Source organism: Chiloscyllium punctatum, chromosome 22 (assembly GCF_047496795.1).
Source record: "Chiloscyllium punctatum isolate Juve2018m chromosome 22, sChiPun1.3, whole genome shotgun sequence".
Classification (NCBI taxonomy): Eukaryota; Metazoa; Chordata; class Chondrichthyes; order Orectolobiformes; family Hemiscylliidae; genus Chiloscyllium; species Chiloscyllium punctatum.
Window position 1 is genome coordinate 12,605,888 of NC_092760.1, and position 18,647 is coordinate 12,624,534.

Genomic DNA, 18,647 nt, shown 5'->3' on the forward strand with positions numbered 1-18,647 from the left:
TTCATTGAGCTGAGATGACACGATAGTGAAGATATTACTACAGGCAAATAGGCCTCTCACTGCTCAGCAGTGAGAGCCTCCTCTCGTTGTTCGGCACTTGGTTGGAAAATGGGATTTTTGCTCACAAAATTGGGGATCTCCTTGCTGCCAATCTTGCGCAGTTGTCCCAACTTCCTTGAATTGTCCATGTCATTCACTGTCGGGAGGATTTGGCCCTATAGTTGGCATTCCACCTTTTTTGTAATTTTCCTAACATATCATCAGACTCTGCTGGCTTGGATATCTTAAGCATTCGCAGGAGAATTGACCACTTTAGTTTAGTTTAGTTTTGACATGGAGATAACTGGGTTGAAAGAGTTCTCTATCCAAATGGAATTGAATGCTCCTGGTCAGTGACCTTTGAAGTAAATAACCACTGTCAGGTGCCTTGTTTGTTAAGGTCTGGGTTTTAAAAGGGACTGTTTCAAATCTCCCTGTCAAACAGTTGCACTCATTGGAACAACAGTAGGACATTCAGCCTGACCAGCCTACTCTGTCATTTTAATACAACTATGGTTGATCAAACACTTCAATACCTTTTAATCTCACTATCTGTACAACCTTTTACACTATTGATAATGCAAAGTGATCAATCTCTATTTGAGATATCCATAATCCTTTGAGTTAAAAAAAAGTTTTCTCATCTCATCCTTTGTGGCATGTCCCTTAATTTTAAGTTGCGCCTCTTGGTTTTCCTCTCCCCAGTTAGGGAGACATCTTACCTCAAAACTAAACTAGTTCCACTTGGCCCACAACCCCTCTAAACCTTCCCTATTCATATACTGATCCAAATGTCTTTTAAATGTTCTAAGTATATCTGTATCCACCACTTCCTCTGGCAGTTAATTCCACATGCAAACCCCCCTCTGTATGAAAAGGTTGCCCCTGAGATCCCTTTAAAATATTTCCCCTCTCAACTTAAAAGTATGACCTACCTTAAGGAAAAGACTTTTGCTATTCGCCTTATCCATGCCCTTCATGATTTTATAAACTTCTATAAGGTCATCCCTTAACCTCCTATGCTTCAGTGAAAAAAGTCCCAGCCTATCCTTATAACTCAAACCCTCCAGTCCCAGCAACATCCTGGTAACTCTTTCCTGAGCCCTCTCCAATTTAATAATATACTTCCTATAGCAAGATACTAGAACTGAACACAGTGCTCCAAAGGTGGCCTCACCAATGTCCTGTATAACTGTAATATGATGTCCCAACTCATATAGTGAAAGCTCTGAGCAATGAGGCAAGTGTGCTGAACACTTCTTAACCACCCTGTCGACCTGTGATGCACATTTCAAAGAACAATGTACTGAACTTCTCTGTTCGACAGCACTATCTAGGGCCCACACCATTAATTGTGGAATTGTTTGTTTTACCAAATGCAATATCTCCCGTTTATCCAAATTAAATCTCATCTGCCACTCCTCAGCTCATTGGCCCAATTGATCAAGATCCCTTTGTCATCTTAGATAACCTTCTTCACGTTCAACTATATCACCAATTTTGGTGTCATCCACAAACATGCTAAACATGTATCCTAAATTCTCATCCAAATCGTTTATATAAATGACAAACAAAAGTGGACCCAGCACCTTTTCTGTTACTTCTGTATTATCGATTATAAATTCTCCTCTCTCTGTCTGTAATGGATCCTCTTTCGGGAAGCTTCAGAGAGGGTGTAGAGGAGATTTACCAAGATGCTGCCTGGACTGGAGGGCATATTCTATGAAGAAAGGTTGAGGGAGCTAGGGCTTTTCTAATTGGAACGGAGAAGGAATGAGAGGTGACTCGATAGAGGTGTACAAGATGTTGAGAAGCGTAGATAGAGTGAATAGCTAGAGACATTTTTCTCATGGGCGGAAATGCCAGAAATAATTTTAAGGTGATTGGAGGAAGGTTGAGAGGAAATATCAGAGATGCGTTCTTTATCAGAGTGGTGAGTACATGGGATTCACTGCGAGCGGTGGTAGTGGAGTCAGATACATTAGGGACATTTAAGCGACTCTTGGATAAGCACATGGAAGATAGTGCAATGTAGGGTATGTAGCGAGCTTGGAGACGATTCGCAGCTCAGGTTGAGGTTCTGGATGTAAGTTTGCTTGCTGAGCTGGAATGTTTGTTTTCAGATGTTTCGTCACCATACAAGGTAACATCATCAGTGAGCTTCCGGTGTTATGGCCCACTTTCTGTTTGTGTTTAGGTTTCCTTGGGTTGGTGATGTCATTTCCGGTGGTGATGAAATTTCCTGTGTTGGTGGTGTCATTTCCTGTTCTTTTTCTCAGAGGGTGATCCCATCTATCACCCTCTGAGTAAAAGAACAGGAAATGACATCACCAACCCAAGGAAATATAAACACAGAAAGCAGGCCATAACACCAGTGCATCACTGGAAGCTCATTATTGTTGTCACCATACGAGGTAACACCATGTCTGAAAACGGATTTTCCAGCTCAGTGAGCAGACTTAGGTGAAGAAGGGTATATAGGTCAGTCTGATCTTAGAGTAGAATAGAAGGTCGGCACACCTTCAAGAGCCAAAGGACCTGTACGGTGCTGTATTGTTCAATGATCTATGTATAGAAGCTTTTTCAATAGCCTCAATGTGACACTGTAAGTACCCCCTCACCAATATGAATAAAAGAATCATGGGACAGTACCCAGACATGAGACAGCACTTTCCAAATCGAGGAGCAAAATAATCTGAGAAAGCTGATGGGGTTCTGGGCAACTTCAACAAGTACGTTGTTGAGTAAAGAGGCGATACTGTGGAGGGGAAAAGGAAGAAATTCCCATTGCAAAATATCCTTGCCCTCCCCTGTCAGCCAATCCTTCCAGTAATGTCCTGATGGAGTGGCCTTTGCTGGGTATGTTTTAGTGAATGTCAGTGAGTATTGGCATGCTAATTGCTAGTGAGTGAACCAAAGAGTGTGGGCACATGATGATCAGAAGAATGAAGTCAAAAGAATATTAACATTTTCAGCAGTCACACAGAGTGATTGTCCAACTACATGAAAGTGAATACCTACAATTTCATAGAGGTCTTCCAAGGTCCATGCATTTCACCTCCGTTCTTAGGTAGTCTGCCGTGTTGATTTATTTAAGATATTGCAGTAGTTATTTGAATGCAAATTAATTTTGATTACTCCTGCATTTGTACTCAGTGGGTCAAATTTTAATCTTTAATTTTGAGGTATCTTCGAGCTTCTAAACCTGAGACAGTATCTTGTTCCCATTTGGGTGTGTTGAATCTTTCTCACCCCAGTGACATTTTCGAGACTTGGGTCAGAAGAGTTGAGGCAGATTTGGTGTTTTGTGACATCAGCAGGGTATATCCATCCCTGATTGGCTGTCTGGCATGTCAGTCAGTCTTGGTGACCAATCCCATAGTGGCACAAAGACCTAAGGCTGCCACCCACCAGCAGTGGAATGTTAATTGACTGTGGATTTTGTTCCTTAATACGCAAAGTCTTTTCAGCTGAGAGGAAACTAGGTAAGAAAAGTAATTTAAACTGATTTACCTGGTCCCTTGAGAGACGTTAAGCCCAAAATTAAGTTCATAAACAATACTAGGACCTCTGAAGATCAGCTGTTTGAGACACCACACCAGAAGTGAAACTGACTGTGGCCATGAAGGCATGTGAAGCTGTTGGGTTCAAGCTTCGGGAGCAAGGTAGGTCACATGATTGCATGGGACTCCAACTGTGGTTTAGTTAAAATCACAGTAAACCTTGGGCTCCTCTTAATTCCTTACTGGTCTAAGGGCAGCCTTCAGTTTGGTATTGATACATCTGCAGATCCCAGGTCCTAGCGTCCAGTTTTTATTACTTACTCATTAATGGGATGTGGACTGGTATTTATTGTCCATCCTTAATTGTTCCCAAGGTTAGATTAGATTAGATTACTAGATTAGATGAGATTACTTACAGTGTGGAAACAGGCCCTTCGGCCCAACAAGTCCACACCGCCCCGCCGAAGCGCAACCCACCCATACCCCTACATTTACCCCTTACCTAACACTACAGGCAATTTAGCATGGCCAATTCACCTGACCTGCACATCTTTGGACTGTGGGAGGAAACCGGAGCACCCGGAGGAAACCCACGCAGACACGGGGAGAACGTGCAAACTCCACACAGTCAGTCGCCTGAGGTGATGGTGGTCAGCTGCCAGTGTGTTATTTTCAAGTCAAGATGTGTACGGCTAGAAGGGGGACTTAGAGATTTTTGTATTCCCATTCTTCTTCTTCTTGTGGTTTGGAAAGTTAACTAATCTCAGTCAGGTAGTATTATTCATGAGTCCAACTGCTCTCTGAATCACAAAGCTAGGGAAGGGAGGTGAATATCCAAGAGTCTTTATCTTTGTTTTCCGCAGAGCAGCCATACGTGTATGTGATAAGAGGTTTGAATTCAGTACTTTTCATGTTCAGTTAGCCTGAAACCTCTACTGTGTAGACTCGGGGCATAAGTAACTATTACGGCACGTTACTGAAAGCTGTAAACACCCAAAGGCAATGAGAGTTGTCAGCTGGTGGAGCAAAAGTGTTGAGAGATACTTCAGAGCTTGCAGTCCTGGCTCTTGCAGCCAGTGAGAATGTTAATGAAACAGGACAAGATCAAATGAAACATCTACTATTTCTCATCTTGATACCTGTATCTGAATCTCCAGCAACATGGTGGATTACCCCTTTGACAGCCTCTAGGTAGACCCCAGTAGGAATTTGTTGGAACAATCAGTGAGGGAGCTCTAGTGGTAATGGCCTAGTTTCAGAGATGCCATCCCTTTCCTCACATGAAGACCACCCCATTTAGTTTCCTTGGTTTCAGTGTTTTTCTCTCGACCGCCATCTATTTTAATTCCAGGTCCATGGCCCCCAGAGCCCTTTGGCTAAACTAACCTCCCCTGCCATTCCATGACTTGCCTAACACCAATTCCACCACTATCACTTCTGGAATCCTTCACAACACCCCACCTAATATTGCTCAAACCCCTTGCTTGCAACCTTACTCCATGATCCTGTGTCTACCAGAGCTGGTCTTGGGCCAATTAGAGTCATAGAGTCATAGAGTCATAGAGATGTACAGCACGGAAACAGACCCTTTGGTCCATGCTGACCAGATATCCCAACCCAACCTAGACCCTGCTGCCAGTATCCGGCCCATATCCCTCCAAACCCTTCCTATTCATATACCCATCCAAATGCCTTTTAAATATTGCAATTGTACCAGCCTCCACCACTTCCTCTGGCAGCTCATTCCATTCACGCACTACCCTCTGCGTGAAAAAGTTGCCCCTTAGGTCACTTTTATATCTTTCGCCTCTCACCCTAAACCTATGCCCTCTAGATCTGGACTCCCCGACCCCAGGAAAAAGACTTTGTCTGCTTATCCATGCCCCTCATAATTTTGTAAATCTCTATAAGGTCACCCCTCAGCCTCCAACACTCCAGGGAAAACAGCCCCAGCCTGTTCAGCCTCTCCCTATAGCTCAAATCCTCCAACCCTGGCATCATCCTTGTAAATCTTTTCTGAACTCTTTCAAGTTTCACAACATCTTTGCGATAGGAAGGAGACCAGAATTGCATGCAATATTCCAACAGTGGCCTAACCAATGTCCTGTACAGCCGCAACATGACCTCCCAACTCATGTACTCAATACTCTGACCAATAAAGGAAAGCATACCAAACGCTTTCTTCACTATCCTATCTACCTGTGACTCCACTTTCAAGGAGCTATGAACCTGCACTCCAAGGTCTCTTTGTTCAGCAACACTCCCCAGGACCTTACCATTAAGTGTATAAGTCCTGCTAAGATTTGCTTTCCCAAAATGCAGCACCTCGTATTTATCTGAATTAAACTCCATCTGCCACTTCTCAGCCCATTGGCCCATCTGGTCCAGATCCTGTTGTAATTTGAGGTAACCCTCTTTGCTGTCCACTACACTTCCAATTTTGGTGTCATCTGCAAACTTACTAACTGTACCGCTTATGCTCACACCCAAATCATTTATGTAAATGACAAAAAGTAGAGGACCCAGCACCGATCCTTGTGGCACTCCACTGGTCACAGGCCTCCAGTCTGAAAAACAACCCTCCACCACCACCCTCTGTCTTCTACCTTTGAGCCAGTTCTGTATCCAAATGGCTAGTTCTCCCTGTATTCCGTGAGATCTAACCTTGCTAATCAGCCTCCCATGGGGAACCTTGTCTAACCCCTTTCTGAAGTCCATATAAATCACATCTACTGCTCTGCCCTCATCAATTCTCTTTGGTACTTCTTCAAAACCACAATCAAGTTTGTGAGACATGATTTCCCACGCACAAAGCCATGTTGACTATCCCTAATCAGTCCTTACCTTTCCAAATACATGTACATCCTGTCCCTCAGGATTCCCTCCAACAACTTGCTCACCACTGATGTCAGGCTCACTGGTCTATAGTTCCCTGGCTTGTCCTTACCACCCTTCTTAAACAGTGGCACCACGTTTGCCAACCTCCAGTCTTCCAGCACCTCACCTGCGAGTATCGATGATATAAGTATCTCAGCAAGATAGCACGTCGACCACTGACAGGGAATGCAGGTCAGGTAGCGAGTCTTGTGCCTGTTGTGAACCGCTGTAAATAAATCAATGTAAAACCAATCCAAGTATTAGGAAAAGAGCCCAAGTGATCCCATAGACCATTAATATAGACCCCTATGAAGCCATTCTTGGCAATGGCCAACTTTGAGTATAAGTTGGCTACACTGAAGTTGGGCTTCCAATGTGGCCCTCATTAGCAGTGAACGACTCAGTGCTTGTAGTTAATGGCATTAGATAGGCCATTGTAACCCATGTGCATGTTACACCCTCAGAAATCGTGCATGCTCCTGGGAAACTTTTAATTTGGCATATTTCTTAGATATTCTTGAGACTTGAATGCAACATTGTAAACTCCAGGAGACTGAACTGAATGATATGACTAATCACAGCTAGTTACTATTAACTTTCTCAAATGTGAAATGTAGCTCAGGCTCCGCTAATAACAAATCTATGTTACTAATCTCGAAGAACCTTCACACCACCTCCTCTTCAGTTGTCTGAGGGAGGGAAAAAAATCTGCTAGGAATGGGTTTGAGTTAATGAGGCTTGATGTTTCTTTAAGATATTAATGGAGCTCTGTGTTATTGACTGTTATGTCGACATTGACTTGGCTAACTAATTAGTTCTACCCTACTGTTCTTTTCCCTGAGCTTTCCTTTAGAAATTTGTACAGATTTGTTTATTAATCTGTGATGTATAAATCTCTAAACAATGACAATTTCCAAAGTATTTGCACAATTGAAAAGGCAGGTGTTGTAAATACCCTTCTTTCTCTGTGTGGTTGGTGTGTGTCTGATTACCTCACATGCACATGCTCCTATGATAACCTTTCATCCCCTTAGGAATCACGAATCTACCTACCTCTGCCTTAAAAATATTCGAGGGCTCTGCTTCCACCACTTTTTGGGAAAGGGAATTTCAAAGACTCACGGTCCTTTGTGAGAAAAAATGTCTCCTTATCTCTGACATAAATGGGCAAGCCCTTACTTTTAAACACTGGTTCCTAATTCTACAGTTTCTCACAACACAATGTATCTTTACATGTACCCTCCATATATTTCAATCAAATCACCTCTTTCTGCTGTACACTCCAACAGAAGCAAGATTAGCTTACCCAATATTTCCTCGTAAGACAACCTGCCCAGCCCAGATATTAGTCTAGTAAACCTTTGCTGAACTGCCTCTAACAGAAGTACATCTTTTCTTAAATAAGGTAAGCAATACTGTGAAACAATAGCTCAGATATAGTTTCTCAAATTCCCTTTATCCAAGTGTGCACGATTTCTGAGGGTGTAACATGCACATGGGTTACAGTGGCCTATCTAATTCCATATATAAATTGTAAGAAGTTGATGGTTTTGCACTGATCCCTGTTGCACACCATTTGTTATATCTACCCAACTGGAAAATGACCCATTTAAGCCTAGCTAACAAAAAATAATCTTTTCTCCATGCTAATATGTTATCCCCTAAATCTTCAGCTGTTATTTTCCACAAAAACCTTTAACATAGCCCTTTTATCAACTGGCTTCTGGAAAGCTTAAGTGTGTATCCACTGGTTCCTCTTTATTCATAGCTCAAAAATCTCCAATGTGTTGGTTAAATGTAATTTTTCATTCACAAAACCATGAAGTAACCCATGTCCTGCTGTAATGTCTTTAATTCTAACTCCTAATATCTGCCCTGTGACAGATGTTAAATTAACTGGCCTGTACATTCCTGCTTCCTGTTTCCCTCCACCTTTGGGGAAAGATGCTGTTTTACAGTCTGATAGAATCTTCACCGAATGCAGGAAAGTTTGAAGAATTAAAACCAATGCATCAAGTTTTTTTCATGAGCCAGTTTTTTTGACATCCTAAGAGAAGTCCATCAGAACCTGGGGACTTGTCAGCTCAGCTCAAACAGTTTGCTCAGCAGCACTTCCCTGGTGGTTTTCTTGAGTTCCTCCCAGCTTTCTATTTCCTGATTAACACCTATTTCTGGGATTTCTTGTATTTTCTGTAATAACGACTAGTATAAAATACCTATTCAATTCATCGTTATTTTCCATTAGTAATTTTCCCCACCCACTTTCTATTGAATTAAAGCTCACTTAGTTAACTTTCATTTTTAAATATCTGTAGAAACGCTTAACTTTTTCACATTTGTATTTGATTTTCTCTTGTACAGTACTGTAATGTTTCTCTTCTTATTAATCACTTAGTCATTCTGGTTTTTAAAAAAAAATTCTGTCCAATCTGCTCTCCTGCCATCCTTCTTTGCACAATTATGTGCGTTTTCTTTAAGTTTGAAGCCAACTTTTTATGGTGGATCCTCTCCTTGGAACTTCTTTCTTGTTGCAGTGTACCTACTCTGTACATTCTGAAATACCCCCTTAAATATCCACCTATTAACCTATTCCTAACTAAATTTGCCACTTCACTTTAGCTGGCTGTGCTTTCATGACCTCACAATCGCCTTTGTTTAAGTTTAAAATGCCAGGCTTGGGATCCATCTTCTCTCCCACAAACTGAGCATAAAATTTAATGGTTTTACATTTGCTGACAACAAGAGGCAACTTCACTGCAAAGTCATCAAAACTCTTTGCACAATGCCAGGTCTAGTATAGACTGCTGTCTTGAATCGTTCCAGAAAGTGCTGTTCTAAGAAACTGTCCCAAAAACATCCTATGAACTCCTTGTCTGGGTTACTTATTCCCATCTAACTTTTCCAGTCTTCAAGTAGATTAAAATCCCCTATGATTATCTCTGTGCCTCTCTGATAAACTCCGATTGCCTCTTCCTTTACACTTCAACCTCCCATCCTTAAGGAGGTCTGTAAACCACTTCTCAAGAAGTCCCTGATTGCCTTTGGCATTTTTATCTTTAAGAAGCTGCCTATACATCCTGATTTCTTGAACTGATGTTATCCTAACACCATGGTTGATTTTTAGTTTCAGAGCAGTCTTCTGCAAGGAAAGGTGGCAAAGAGGGAGAGCTGCCATATTCAGGTAAGTATTTAAAGCTGTCAATTGAGAGGACATGAGAGTGAGTGAATGGGAGATTGAGCTGAGGTGGTAGGTGGCTCATTGAGGATTGGGAGTATGATTGTGTGTGTGTGGGGTGGGGGGGGGGGGGGAGCTTAGTGGAATCCCGAAGTTACACTAAAGAGTGTAATGATTTTAGATCAGTATTTGGATGTGTAATACCTATCTAGATCAAATCTCTGACCAGTTTACTGGCTGTGTTTGCTGACTGATACCTACCTACACTTTACTGGGTGTAGAGCACGCCCTCTAATACTTATATATATGTATATGATGTGAGTTTGGAGGCTAAATATTCTCTTGATTTCCAGCAGACAATGACACCTTGCCTGAAGTTGTTGAAACTCCCCCTGATCTGAAGTGGGACGATCCATACTATGATATTGCAAGACGCCAAATTGTGGAAGTAGCAGGTAAGTGGCATAAAATAGTCTGTAATTACTATTGTTCAGAATACAATTATGGAGTTGGATGAGGAGGGAAAATCCAACTGAAACCCTTCTGATGCAACTCCTTGTGCTTGCCAGGTTTTGTAGTATTTAAATGAAGGAATGTTCTTTCCTGTGAGCAGCTTCCCCTTCCCTTTCTGCCATGAGAAAGGGATTCTTAAAATTACCTCAACTTTTTTAAAATTAAGATTACATCGACCTGAGAAACAGGTCATTCAGGCAAACCAGGTGTGCAATTGTTTGGATTCTGCCCGAGTCTCCTCCCAATTTTCCTCGTCCAAACCTGCCATCATAACCCTTCTCCCTCAAATGCTCTCTGTCTTCCCCATATGTGTTTCTGTCCTAATTTCTTCAACTACTCCTCGTGGTAGCAGTGTCCATATTCTCAACACTCGTGAGTAAAGATAAATTCCCTATTTGATTTCATCCTGATTATCTTATGGTCTTTAGTTATGCCCACCTCCCCATGTCCCCCACACACAAACTCCCCCATGTGTTATCTCTGTATCTGCTGTCTTTTATTTCATATCTTTGTCAGAGTTTAGACAAATCTCTCTCTATTCTGGTGTTCCAATTTGTCCCTCGGTTCGCCCAGGGCTGGGGATGCAGAAATTGTGCTTCTTTACCTTGTGAGGTGTTGGATGCTAATAGAAGCCATTGTCATGTTTGGGTCCCTTAACTAAACTGTGGTTGTTTCCATGTGTTCTTCCCTCCTAGAATAATGTGAATCTTGAACAGATTTGGAACAGACTAAGTTTGTTAGGCTGTGATGTGTTACTTTCATTTAGTGACCTGACCTCTGTGATGGGTGGATATAATATCATTCACAGTATAAGTAGAGAATCCCAACTACACCCACGAGATGTGGGTATCTTGCTGAATATACACCATGTTACAGCTGCCATGCCATTGCCAGCCCTATTTGGAATGCAGTAAAAACTTTCTGGATTTAATTGGAATGTTACCACTAAGTGAAAGGCTATCTCTACATCGTTGAAATCCATGCTGCTAGAGTTTCTGTTTGCCTGGTGTCTTGTGCACACTGTCTTCCATAGCGACACACGTACTTTTCACCATGTAATAAGGTCCAGTTTGATGTGGTTTTGTATGTTGCACAAACGACTGTTCTACTTGACGTTGCAGCACCAGAGCCACTAGGTACAATATGCTTTGTATTTCTCAAAGTTCTGGAAGCATTGTTCCTTGCATCATAAGTGTTGTGGAATTGATCAGTAAGCTGTTTAATTGTGTGTTTCTAGTTGGTACCCCACGTTCGATTTGGATTGCAATTTCCTCTTCAGTTTGATGTGTGTGAAGGGGAAGAAACTATTTTCAAATATTTAGAAAGGATTGCATAGAAAGTACAGGTCACAAGCAGGCCATTTGGCCCATTTGGTCTGTACCATTGTTGATGTTGTACAGGACCCTCCTCCCACCTAACTTGATTTAACCATCCATCTGTGTTGCTTTCTTTCTCATGCTTCGCTTGCTTTCCCTGTAAATGATGCTGCAGCTACTACATATGATATAGCCATTCACATATTTGCTGATGCTTTGAGGTTGTTTTTTTGTCCCTTCCTTCATAGTGAGACAATTTTACTTGGTTCCTGAGCACTGTTTCCCACAAACAAGCCTTGGATTTTGGATGTGATGAACTCTGTAACAGTGTGGGGTTAGAAGAGCACTGTTAGGAGATGGTGAAGAGGGATCACACATTTGGTTGTGTCCAAATACTGTTTGTGATTTTGAGACCTTTGTAGACTAACCAAGGCTACAGGAAACCCTCATGACAATACTCAAACCAGATTTAAAAAGAAAAATTATTGATTGGTGTCCACAATGTTTGGTTTGCAAATGTGATTGGTTAAAGGTTTATTTTTCAGTGAAAGGCTCTGACTGGCTCACTGGAGAGAACGCTGGTTTGTGTGAAATGAACTGACCCAGCCTGTCTATTCCTACAGGGGATGATAACTTTGGCAGGAAGGTGATAGTGGTCAGTGCCTGTCGGATGCCTCCCAGTCACCAGTTGGACCATACCCAACTGCTTAAGTGAGTTTGCCACAAGAAACGTGTTTTTTTTTTGTCTTGTAAAGTGCCATATCCTAAACACCCAGAATAAATGAATCTTTGAATGCAACTTGACTTGGAGGACATGGGACAGTTTGATAACTGGGGATCTTAAGTCATCATGGAAAATCCAACAGAGGTAGAATTTTTGTTTTGTCTCGTATTAACACCATATCCTCTTGAGCCTGGATATAATGTTGAATTTGTACACCAACGAGTTATTTTGAGAGGGGATTAAGGGAATTAATGGAATAGCAAATAGAATTTTCAGGAGGCTATAATCAACGAATAATGAGACTCTTTGCTGGAAAATCTTCAAAACAGAGTGCTTTCTATCATTCCCACCCCATTCCCGAACTGGCCAAGATCAATCAGCAAGTGGAGTTAGAGGACTGTCTCTTGGCCAAACACCACACCCTTCTTGGGTCCCCTTGGGGAATGTTGCTGCTTAACAGCCCATGATTCTTAATCCCCACCCGGAGGTCAACAGAGTAGCCAGTTTAATGGGGCAAGAGAGTCAGCAGGGCTATGAAATTGATGAATTTTAATCTGGAACTTGTGGCTACCAGTTGGAGTAGATATGACAGTGTGGAGCTTCATAGCAATTTACTGCTTTGGGTAATCAGCGACTTTGCGATATTGAGCTGGATCTTAGTCAGCAGCTGGTTTCCCACAGAGCCCAACCTCCTGACTCCTTTCTCATTGTTGAACTGTTTTGTGGCACACAGTTGGAATTCCTTCTGGAGTGATAAGCTTTGCTATCAGGAGGTGGCTGATGGGAAAGGAGTCAAAAGCCCCAAAATACTACTGTCCAGGTTGGATCAACATTCTCCATTCTCAAAGCTTAGCTTCTGCCAGCATTTTTTTGCAGTTGTTAATTGACTCGCTCTAAAGATTAACTCAGTTATGCTGATGAGCTTCTTGATCCTCGACATTGCCTCATCGTAACCACAATCATTTTCAGTCTTCATTATTTAGGAAGTAGAGTGGGACAAGTTTCTCTTAGAACTGAGTTCTGTTTTTGTTGAAGTGTTGATAATACTGTGGGTCTAGAAGGTTGTGGCAGACTGTTCATTTTGGGTGCACAGTGCGCACTAAGTACTCCCAATACAGATAAAGCACCTAAATGTTCTCTATTAGAACCCTAACAGTGTGTCTCAACGATCTTCAAGAGTGTAGAAGGCCCCAGCCTGCCACTCTCCACACCAGCCATTCAGGAGTCCTCCTTATTATGGTGGTCCTCATACCACTTGGAGCTAACCAACCCAAACCCACTTAGGGCCTTGCATCTTGTCAGGAAATGAGCACTCTGTTTCTCGGTCTGGGTTGTATTTCAATCGTGACTGTGACCAACCTGTCTTTAAAGACAGATATTGAATGAACACTTTGTATCTCTCTTCATAGTAGATGCAAATTACATGTTGGAAATAGAGGGTAACCATGGAGATAAAAAGTAAAAAAAAACTTAAGTAAATAATAACAGCAGAGAAAATGTATTGGGAAATGAAAGAAGCTAAGGTCTGACAAATCCCCAGGACCATAGTCTACACTCTATGGTTTTAAAAAAAAGAACTGCTGAGATAGTGATTATGATTGTCCGTAATTCCCTATTTTCCTGAACTGTCCCAAAAGACTGAAAATGACAAAATGTAACCCTGGTACCCGAGAAAGGAAAGAGAGTGGAAATCGGCCACCACAGTTAGCCTGAGATCAATCATCTGTTAAGTGCTGAAATATTTTAAAGAACAAAGAAGAACAAAGAAAATTTACAGCCCAGGGTCAGGCCGTTCGGCCCTCCAAGCCTAAGCTGATCCAAATCCACTGTCTAAACCTGTTGCCCAATTCCTAAGCATCTGTATCCCTCTGCTCCCCACCTACTCATGCATCTGTCCAGATGCACCTTAAATGAATCTACCGTGCCTGCCCCTACCACCTCTGCTGGCAACGTGTTCCAGGCACCTACCACCCTGTGTGTAAAGTACCTTCCACATGTGTCCCCCTTAAACTTTTCACCTCTCCCCTTGAAAGCGTGACCTCTTGTTATTGAATCCTTCACCCTGGGAAAAAACTTATCTCTATCTGCCCTGTCTATACCCTTCATGGTTTGTAGACCTCAATCAGGTTCCCCCCTCAATCTCCTTTTCTCTAACGAAAACAAAGCTAACCTACTCAACCTCTCTTCATAGCTAGCACCTTCCATATCAGGCAACATCCTCGTAAACCTTCTCTGCACCCTCTCCAAAGCGTCCACATCCTTTTGGTAATGTGGCGACCAGAACTGTGCACAGTATTCTAAATGCGGCTGGTTTGGTAAAAAAGTCTGAACAGAGCACTTAGAGAAGAATAGTATAATCAGAAAAGGCAGCATTTTTGAAAAGTATATCGGAATTTCTTTGGTGGAATTAGTAGGGTAGATAAAGGGGAACGAATAGTTGTAGTTCACTTGGATTAACAAAGTCCATTAGATAAGGTGCCTCACAAAAGAATAATAGAGTCATAGAGATGTACAGCATGGAAACAGACCCTTAATATGGAAGATAAGGGCTCATGGAGTTGAGGGTAATATACGTGAATACAGGATTATATTCGGGATAATGGACAGGGAGCAAAGGGCTTGTATAAACAGGTTATTATCAAGTTGGCAGACAATGACTTCAGTGGTGCAGGTATCAATGGTGAGACCTCAGCTATTTTCAATCTGACTTGGACAAGGAGGCCGAGAGTAATATATCTAAGTTTGATTATGATGCAAAGCAAGATGAGAACCTTAGCTGTGAGGAGGACACACAGAGGCTGGAGAGATATAAACAGGTTAAGTTAGTGGGCAGCAAGGTTCCAGGGGGAGTATAACATGAGGACTGTGAAATTATTCACTTTGGTAGTAAGAATAGAAAAGCAGGATGTCCTGGATAAGGCATGAAATGTGCAAATGTTGGTGTTCAGACAGAGTTTGGTGTACTTATACAATGGTAACATGTAGGTACACTAAGTAATAGGAAAGCAAGTGGCGTGTTTACAGTCAGTGCAATAATGAGAGACCTGCAGAGACTACACCTAGAGTACTGTCTGAGGTTTGATTTCTGTGTCTAAGGAAGGATATATTTGTAATGGACAAAGTGCAGTGATGGTTTACTAGATTATGCCTGGTATGAAGGGTTGTTCTATGATAAGAGACTGAATAAATTGGGCCTGCACTGTAGTGTTTAGAAGGATGAGAGGTTGGCACATGCGTGATCCTGAAAGTATTTGATATTGTTTTCTGTAGCTGGGAGATTTCCAGCAGAGGGGCACAGTCTCAGAATAAGGAGACTATCATTTGGCACCGGTATGAGGAGAATTTTCATCACTCCAAAGAGTGCCAATCATTGGAATTCTCTATCCCTGAGGGTTGTGAACGCACCATCATTGAGTATTTTCAAGGCTGCGATACACTGATGGGGATGTGGAGTGAAGGGAAAGTGGAAATGGCAGAAAATATTTGTATCAAATGATGGATAGCCACGTTGTCTATTCCTGCTCCTTTCTTTATAGTCTTGTCTTAAGGTGTTGGATTTAGTTTTGTTTGAATCTTTGATCATATTTTGTAATGAGTTTGGGGCTTGCGGTATTGAATCTGTTTCTATCTCCTCAACATTAGATACCTGAAGCACACACTGGACAAGTATGTCGAGAGTGACTACTCAGTTGTGTACTTCCATTACGGACTCAACAGTCAGAATAAACCTTCGTTTGCTTGGTTACTGGAAGCCTACAAGGAATTTGACAGAAAGTAAGTATATTTGTACCTTAGGCTTTTCAACATTTCAGCTTGGATCTCCCATTCTGTTCTGTGTTTTTTGCTGCATTGTACTCATACAAGAGAGAATGCATGTGTCCATTCTGGAGAGTGCTTAGATCTGATAAGTAGATTCTTCCAGGTCGTCTGTTGATTTGATAAAATGAATGTGTTTCTCGGGGGTTCGGGGTGGGGTTGGGGGAAATGATACAAGCCAAACCCGAGAATGTAAGTCAGATTGGAGAAAATTGTGCAACAAACATGATCAAAGCACCTGATATTCTGTGCCAGCTCCTGTTACTTGATACAATATGGTGTGAAAGCTGAAGCAGTTCAGTGACCTCTGCATTATTGTCCTTCATATCAAAGCAGATTCAATTAATCCAGATAACCAAGGCAGCCAATTGTGTTGGGGGAAAAAGGTCCCTTTTAATGAATGATGCTGAGGCCTTCTCTGTTCTTCAGAGCAGGCCTGAGTTTAGTATTTCAAGCTGCAGGCAACAACACTGACATGCAGCTGTCCATCACTGTTGTATTTAAACACTTAGGGTATGTGCTCAAACCCTGAGGTGGTACTTGAATTCACACCTTTTTGACACAATTAAGATTAGATTCCCTACAGTGTGGAAACAGACCCTTCAGCCCAACCAGTCCACACCGACCCTCCGAAGAGTAACCCACCCAGACCCATTTCCCTCTGATGGATGCACCTAACACTACAGGCAATTTAGCATGGCCAATTCACCTAACCTGCACATCTTTGGACTGTGGGAGGAAACCGGAGCACCCGGAGGAAACCCACGCAGACACAGGGAGGGTGTGCAAACTCCAGACAGACAGACACCCGATGCTGGAATCGATTTTGGGTCCCTGGCGCTGTGAGGCAGCAGTGCTAACCACTGAGCCACCATGCCACCCAATGATGCCACTATGCCAGGTTAAAGCTTTTAGTAATTCTGCCTTTGCTGTGTGTCAGATTGACTGTATTGGAGGCTACTTTAGACTCAGTTCCTTGGTTGTTCAGCTATTCTGTGTAGAAAGCTGTAGTTGATCTTGTTCTTTGGGTTAGGAAGGAAGAAAACATGTAAGGATTCCTGCTCCCAGCTGTTGAGCAACTATTTATGAGTGGATTAAGCTGAGTTGAGATGTGATAGCACTCGGTTGATGCTGGGTATGGAGGAACTGTTTCATTCCAGGGTTCTCATTAGGTCGGGTCTGTACTTGTTTAGAGTTTGGAAGAATGAGAGGTGACCTTATTGAAACTTATGAGATTCTGAGGGGGCTCAGCAGGATAGATGCGGACCAGATGTTTGCCCTTGTGAGAGAGTCTGGGACCAGAGGGCAGAATATCAGAGTATGGGACCACCCATTTAAAACAGAAAAGGAGGGGTTTCTACTCTTGAGGTCTGGGATTCTTTATCACAGAAGGCAGGGTCATTAAGCATATTCAAGGCTGAGATAGACAGATGATTATTCAATAAGAGAACTAAGGATTATGGGGAAAAGGCAGGAAGCTGGGGTTAAGAATTATGAGATCAGCCGTGATCTCATTGAATGATGAAGCAAACTGGCTGGGCTGAATGGCCTACTCCTGCTCCTAAACCTTATAGTGTAACCACTTCTGCAAAACCTGGTGACTAATTAAACCTTTATACTTTTAGGTATATTTATTATCTACACAGACTGTTGTTTTGGAGGTGGTTCAGATAAGATTTGCCAGACTGTTACCTTGAGTGAGAGGGTTGTTTTATGAGGAACGATTGGACAGGTTAGTCTTGAATCCACTGGAGTTTAAGAGAGTAAGGGTGAGTTGATTGAAGCATATGAAATGCTGAACAATTTTGATCGAGTAGATGTGGAGAGAATGTTCCCTCTTAGAGGAGAATCTGGAACCAGAGGGTCACTGTTTAAAAGTCTGTGGATGCCCATTTAAAACAACAATGAAGTGAATTATTTTTTATGAGGGTTGAGAGTCTTAAGAATTCTTCCTGAAAAGGTGATTGAAGCTGAGTCCTTGAATATCTTCAAGGCAAAGGTAAGGCGCTTCTTGCTGAGGAAGAACCAAAAGGTTATCAGGGGGAGGCAGGAATGTGGATTTGAGGTTGCAAACAGATCGGCCACGATATTATTAAAAGACAGAGCGGATTCGAACAGCTGAATGGCCGACCTGCTCCTAATCCGCACGTTCCTATGTGCTTTTGCATGTGATGGATTTTAATTAAGGGTAGCCAAGTGTGTGAAGCTTGTCCCAAAAGAGTTGCAGGCAGTGGTTCATCGAGTGAGCCATATTTAACAGCTTCACTCTGGGTGGGCCGTGTCTCCTCTTCATCAGCAATCGAGGAAACAAAACTCCGTCAATACCATAACGATTTTTAACCGTCGCTCCCCAGCGATGAAGGAACCCAGCGTGATTGAACTGTCAAAGCTATGAATTTTCCCTGTAAAATTAATCCTGTGAAAAGAGTGAATTGTATTCGGAAACCTGGCTTATTTCCATCCACTCAGATACAAGAAGAACATCAAGGCTCTGTACATCGTCCACCCTACCAGGTTCATCAAAGCACTCTTGGTTGTCTTTAAACCAATAATCAGGTTGGTCCATGCTAATTCATTCTGAATTTTAAAAAAAAGTTACAAATTCATTACTTCTTAAAAATTGCTGTTAATAATTTACTTTTCTGCCACAGTTTTCTCTTAGACAGGTCAGCATCGTCCTCGCT

The 18,647-nt window shown here is 42.2% G+C and overlaps 1 protein-coding gene across 4 annotated transcripts in view; it reads left to right on the forward strand.

Annotated features, from left to right (window-relative positions):
• Positions 1 to 18,647, forward strand: part of arhgap1 (Rho GTPase activating protein 1) — a 53,865-nt gene that overhangs the window by 11,324 nt on the left and 23,894 nt on the right. For 3 of the 4 annotated variants that reach the window (XM_072591801.1, XM_072591802.1, XM_072591803.1), the window contains exons 3-7: positions 9,544 to 9,600; positions 9,948 to 10,049; positions 12,047 to 12,134; positions 15,790 to 15,921; positions 18,433 to 18,519. In XM_072591801.1, the coding sequence (XP_072447902.1) occupies positions 9,544 to 9,600; positions 9,948 to 10,049; positions 12,047 to 12,134; positions 15,790 to 15,921; positions 18,433 to 18,519 (466 nt within the window). The remainder of the gene's footprint in view (positions 1 to 9,543; positions 9,601 to 9,947; positions 10,050 to 12,046; positions 12,135 to 15,789; positions 15,922 to 18,432; positions 18,520 to 18,647) is intronic. The other variant, XM_072591804.1, reaches the window with a different exon arrangement.